Source organism: Ochotona curzoniae, unplaced genomic scaffold, assembly GCF_017591425.1.
Source record: "Ochotona curzoniae isolate NIBS_2020 unplaced genomic scaffold, NIBS_Ocur_1.0 scaffold_3208, whole genome shotgun sequence".
Lineage (NCBI taxonomy): Eukaryota > Metazoa > Chordata > Mammalia > Lagomorpha > Ochotonidae > Ochotona > Ochotona curzoniae.
Genome location: NW_024467106.1, coordinates 4,539,131 through 4,545,015, shown reverse-complemented (window position 1 = coordinate 4,545,015; position 5,885 = coordinate 4,539,131). Strand labels below are relative to the sequence as shown.

General features: G+C 65.5%; 1 protein-coding gene across 1 annotated transcript; it reads right to left on the bottom strand.

Annotated features, from left to right (window-relative positions):
- Nucleotides 1-461: 461 nt before the first annotated feature.
- IER5L (immediate early response 5 like) lies at nucleotides 462-2,040 on the bottom strand. Its single transcript, XM_040962740.1, has one exon. It carries the CDS (start codon nucleotides 1,815-1,817, stop codon nucleotides 576-578), a length of 1,242 nt encoding a protein of 413 aa, XP_040818674.1. The 5' UTR covers nucleotides 1,818-2,040; the 3' UTR covers nucleotides 462-575.
- Nucleotides 2,041-5,885: the final 3,845 nt, after the last annotated feature.

Here is a 5,885-nt window from a genome sequence, read left to right as displayed (position 1 = left end):
TTTCTCGTTTGGAGAACTTTGGCGGCCGCCCCCAGAGGAAATGTGACCCGAACGTCCCCAGCGCCGGCCGAGTTTGCCTTTGTTTTTTTTTTTTTTCTGGGGATTCGCTAGCCCCCCGGCTCCTCGTCCCAGCGGCGGGGTCCGGGCGAGCGGAACGCGGGGTTCCGGGGCGCTGACACCCGCGGGCGGCCGGCGGCGGCACGACGCCCCCACCCCACGTGGCCGGCCCCTCGCCGAAGCCCCCGCGGCCGCCCTGCAACCCCAAGAAGGAAGGAAAAAAAAGAGCTGGAGAAACACAAAGCAGACTTAAATAGGCGCTTTTTTTTTTTTCCTCTGCAAAAATAAAGTCCCAGATCTGTAGCTCTCTCTTTTTTTATTTTACAATTTAGAAAACATCAACCTCCGCTCTCCCCCCTGCTCGCCCTCCCCCTCCCACCTACACCCCCCACCCCCCAGCTCTGTCCCGGGGAGCCGGGCGCCCGCTCGCTTTCCTCCGCTCGCCCCTGGGCCGTTGAGTCTTTGTCTGTCCCCGGCCCCGTGGGGGGAGCCCCGGGTCCCCGTGCCCCCGGGGGTCCCTAGAAGGCGACAATGGCTCGAGTCCAGGCGCCGAGGTTGGCGAGCGCCTGCTTGGCGCACAGCTGCCCGTTGAGCGGCGGCGGCTGCTGCTCGGAGGACGAGTCCGGCTGTCGGCTCACCAGCCCGGAGAAGCCCGAGCCGAAGATGGAGATCAAGTTTGAGATGTTGGACGCGTCCGGGGACGGGTCCGGGCAGAAGTCCTCGAAGCGGGCGCGCTTGCAGGGGGCGAACGGGGGGCCCCCGGGGGGCTCGGCCCCCAGCTCGCCCGCGTCGTCGTCGTCGTCGTCCTCGTCCTCCTCTTGGCCCGGGTAATACTTGCGCTTGCAGCCGGAGGCGGACGCCAGGCCCGGTCCCGGAGCGCCCTGGCCGCAGCAGGGGCAGTGGGCGGAGGCGCAACAGTCCTGGTGTAAGTAGCCGTTCTCCACCGTCGTCACCACGTGAGTGTCCAGGTCTAGGACGGTGGTCTGGCTGCTGCAGTGCCCGCTGAAGTCCGAGGGGGCCGGGTACGCGCCCCGGTAGAAGCCAGGCGAGGAGGCGGCGGGGGCCGGGGCCGAGGCGGGGGCCGGGGAAGCAGCGACGGCGACGGCGGCCGGAGGGGCAGCCCCTGGGGGCGCAGAGGGCGCGGAGCAGGCGGCCGAGGCGCGAGGGTCCCGCGGGCAGAGCGCGGAGGGCGCGGGCGCCGGGAGCGACAGCGGCGCAGCAGCCGGCGGCAGCGGCTCCAAAGGCTGCCCGCGGTGGGGCGCGCCGTGCGGCGGCTGGAGCGCGGCGGCGGCCCCGGGCAGCTCCGAGAGCGCCCCCGCGCCGCCCGCCGGCGCCCCGGCCGCCGCCGCCGCGCAGCCCCTGGGCGCCGGGTGCTGGTGCTGGTGCAGCTGCTGCTGGAGGTGCAGCTGGTGGAGCTGGGGCAGCTGGTGCCGGGCTGCCGGCTCGCGCGCCTCCGTGTCCCCGCCAAGTTGGAGCGGGCCGAAGTCGGCCGCGCTGATGGGCATGCCGGGCGCCGCCGCGTACGCGAGGTGCTGGGGCTGCTGGTGGTGGTGGTGGTGGTGGGGCGGCTGCTGCTGCTGCTGCTGGCGCCGGTAGAGCTCGGCGTAGCGCTCGCTCAGGTAGAGCTGGCGCGCGTTGCGGAGCACGTAGGACACCAGGAGGTTCTTGTGCAGCTTGATGCCGCCGCGCTGGGTCCGGGAGCTGTGGATCTTGCGCAGGGAAATGCTGATGAGGTTCTGGGCGTCCAGGGCGCACTCCATGCTCCCGCGGAGACGGCGGGCGGCACAGCAGCCGCAGCAGCCGCCGTCGCCTCCTCCACCTCCTCCGCTGCTGCTGCTGCTGCTGCTTCGGCTGCTGCTGTTTCTGCCTCCAGCCGGCCGCCGGGGCGCGCCGGGCAGGGGACAAACCAAGCCCCGGGTCAGCGGGTCGCCTGCGCTCCGAGAGGAGCCGCCACCATGCGTCGCGCGCCAGCCGCGGGCTCGCGCTCCCCGGACGGCGCCAAAGCGATGAGCCTCGGCCGGCCCCGGCCCCAGCTATTTAACCGGGCGCCCGGGCCCCGCCCCGCAGCGACTGAGCCAATAGAAGCGCTCAGAGCCCCCCGAGTGACAGGGCCAGCCCGCCCCGGGGCCACTCGGATGGCCAATCAGACCAAGGCGGTTCCTTTGTGCTATTCAAATACCGAACGGGCCTCCAACGCCGCCGCTGCCTCGAATGTTCTCCTGGGGCCGCCGCGCCGCGCGGGACTTGGAGCCGCCGGGGTCGCGGACGGCAGCGCGGGTCGCTTCGTGGCGGCCGCTCTGCAGCGCACGGCTGCCCTCGGCCTCGCCGCTGGGAGCTGGGGTGGGGGTCGCCTCATCCTACGGCCGCGGCGGCAGCTCCTCCCCCTCGCGCACCCTGGGGCCTCACCTGCCGCAGGTGCGCGCGGCTCCCCACGGCCTGCCACGCGGCGCCGCCTCCTCCTCTGCTGGGTCCCGGGTGGTGGACGGGAGCCGAGACCTTTGTAAGGGGCTGGGGGGCGCCGACTCGACGCTGGCGGAATCCCTTAGAGGAGAGAGCTTGGGGGATCCCGCCCTTGCAGACAACGCGGGCCCTTTGCAGTCCAAGGCCCTCGACTCTTCCCAGTTTGTCCTCCGGGAGAAACCCCTTGCATGCCAGCTCCAGGACCCGCCCCAGGGAGGGTGAGGGCCTGACCCCAGGTCTGACCCTCTCCTGCCCGAGTCGTGGTCATGGCAATGGGGCTAGCACGGGGCAGGGGGCAGACCTCGCGGGAAGTGCCGGCAGTTAGGGCTCCTGCTCCGCGCTCTGGCAGGGCAGGGGCGTCCGGGACAGCGAGGACTTGGGGAGTTCTGGGGCTCCTGGCTGCAGGTGAACCCCAGGGCCTTGGCATGGCTATGCCTGTCACCAGCATGCATTCCCTGGTAGGGGATCCAGACCGTCAGAGCAGAGTGGGGCAGGACTGTGGAATCCCGGGCTTTCTGGAGACTTAAAGGGGGTGATGGCTGCTTGTGCAGGGGGCCTCTCCTGGGGAGGGGGCCGGGGACTCGGTCCTGGAGATGGAGGGTTTCATGAGGCGGTGCTCACCTCCTTGCTGTTGTGTTGGCTCCTCTCTTTCGGGCCACTCGCAGCACCTGTTTCCTTGGTGGGAGCCGAGATTCCACCGACGGACCTGGTCCCTTGCTGAGAGGGCGGGGGAGGCGCAGATCTTCCACCCACCGGCTCACTTCTCACACAGCTGCAACAGTCAGAAGCCAGAAGCCTAGAATTCCCTCCAGGCCTGCCACGCAGGAGCAGGATCCCAGGGCTTTGGGCCATTTTCTGCTGCTTTCCCAGGCCGCAACCAGGGAGCTGGCTGGGAAGTGGAGCAGCTGAGACTTGAACTGGTGCCTGTATGGGATGCTGGTGTTGCAAGCGGCAGCTTAACGCACTGCGTCACAGCTCTGGCCTCTGAAATTTCAGCATCTGTTCAAGTGCCAGGTGTCAAGGGGAAGTTCAGGTTCAGGGCTGAGGGGGCGGGGCTTGTGCATTCCATCCCCCTAAGGAGGAAATCGGGGCATGGACAGTGACCAGGGGCTCACTCGGACTCACATGCTGCAGTCCCAGGACCCTATCCCGTTGTGGCAGGAGGGAAGGCCTTATGGGCCCTGGCCCAGTCACACCACCATCTCTGTGGATCTGGGGCTGGTCAATGGTGCCCTCTGCCCCTCCCGGTGGAACCAGGATGAGAGTCCAGGGTCCCTTGGGAGCAAGGGCATTTTACTGCCTTTTTTTTTTTTTTAAGATTTATTTATTTTTTATTGCAAAGTCAGATATACAGAGAGGAGGAGAGACAGAGAGGAAGATCTCCTGTCCAATGATTCACTTCCCAAGTGACTGCAATGGAGGGTACTGTGCCGATCTGAAGCCAGGAGCCAGGACTTTCTTCTGGGTCTCCCACATGGGTACAGGGTCCCAAAGCTTTGGGCCATCCTTGACTGCTTTCCTGGGCCACAAGCAGGGAGCTGGATGGGAAGCGGGGCTGCCGGGATTAGAACCAGCGCCCATATGGGATCCCAGCGAGTTCAACGTGAGGACTTTAGCCTCTAGGCCACCACGCTGGCCTTCCCCCCCACATTTTTGTTTTTAAGATTTATTTATTTTTATTACAAAGTCAGATATACAGAGAGGAGAAGAGACAGAGAAGATCTTTTTTTCGCTGATTCACTCCCAAACTGGCCGTAGTGGCCAGAGCTGAGCCCATCTGTAGCCAGGAACCAGAAGCTTCTTCTGGGTCACCCATGCGGGTGCAGGGTCCCAAGATCCTGGGCCGTCTTCTGTCGCTTTCCCAGGCCACAAGCAGGCAGCTGGAAGGGAAGTGGGGCAGCTGGGACACAAACCGGCATCCATACACGACCCCAGTGCGTGTAAGGCAAGGACTTTAGCCACTAGGCTACCGCACCAGGCACTCTACCCCCACTCTTTAAGGGCCGCGGATACCTGCTTTAACCACCATTTCCCCTGCTCTGTTCTGCCTTCGCGCCTGCCAAGACACCGAGACAGCCGGGCCATGCGTGTCGGCGGTTCGGAGACACTGCCCAGCTCCTGCCGAGCCTCTTCCTCAGGTGAGTTTGGGACCCTGTTAGCTGTGGCACAGCTGATTACCCCGCTGCCTGTGACACTGGCATCCTTCGTGAGCCCTGGCTCGAGTCCTGGCAGCTCTGCTTCCCATCCAGCTCCCTGCGAATGTGCCTGGGAAGGCAGCCGGGATGGCTCAGGTGCCTGAGCCCCTGGAGTGGGCTGGAGCTGGTGGCTGGCTGGCACGTCAGTCTGGGGATTGAACCAGCTGCTGGAAGATTCCTCCCAGCCCCCTCCTGCCTTTTAAACAAATAAGCAAATCTTTAAAAACAACAACAGTAACACATAAAGGCCTTTCACTCTCAGTCAGCCCCCCTCACATGGCCCTTCCTGGCCACCCCAGTTCTCAGGAGCAAGGGGCGTGGCTTTCTGGGAAACCGCTGGCCGAGGGGTGGGGCTACAGCCAGTCCCCTCCCCTGCCCGCCCCCACCCAGGGCCTGCCAGGGGAGCTGACCCTCAGGGGCACGCAGTGGGTGACTGGGAGGACCGTGTGTCTGCTGGGGGCTCCAGGTGAGGCCAGCCACCCTGCCTCAGCACCCAGTCGGAGCCCCAGGGGCTCCCAGGGACTTGATTAAATACCACGGAGGAAGAGGCAGAACGCTTATTTGGGGATGTCCTGTGGGGTGAATTGGAGGGAAGGTTCTGGAACTCTTTCATTCACTTTTTTTTTTTTTGCATGATAGCTCCAGAGGCTTCTTCTGGAGTTCCATTTGTATGTTTCTAGAACCTTCTTCTGGAGTCCCTGGGAATGGACCAGGGAGAGGATGTGAGGCTGCCTTGTGGCAGCCAGCGGGAAGATGGACAGTGCAGCGTGAGGGGCCTGTGACAGGCGGGAGGGCCGGACGCATAGGCACTCAGCCCATGCGAGTGTGCAGACCGCAGTCACAGAGAACCGAGCTCTCCTGCACCCCCACCCCGTTCCCAGAGGGGGAGACTGAGGCTCCCACAGCAGGGGGGGACACCTGAACGTCCACGCAGAGCCTGGCCAGCGCCCCCTCCCTGGGCCGGCTTCCAGCTGGGGGTGGAGACTGCTTCGCTGCCCCCCTTCCCAGACCCATCCTTCATTGCCCTGAGACCCCAGCAAGGCATGAGGGTGGGTCCACCCTGGGGGTCATTGCTGAGTCCTCGTTTGGATAGGGAAGGTTGTTCCGGGGCTGACAGTGGACACAGGGAGCAGGCAGGGGTCCCCAGGGCCGGGGGAGGCCAGGGACGCGGGA

Bases quoted from the DNA above. Each gene is read 5' to 3' on its own strand.
- IER5L (XM_040962740.1), bottom strand. From the start codon at position 1,817: ATGGAGTGCGCCCTGGACGCCCAGAACCTCATCAGCATTTCCCTGCGC.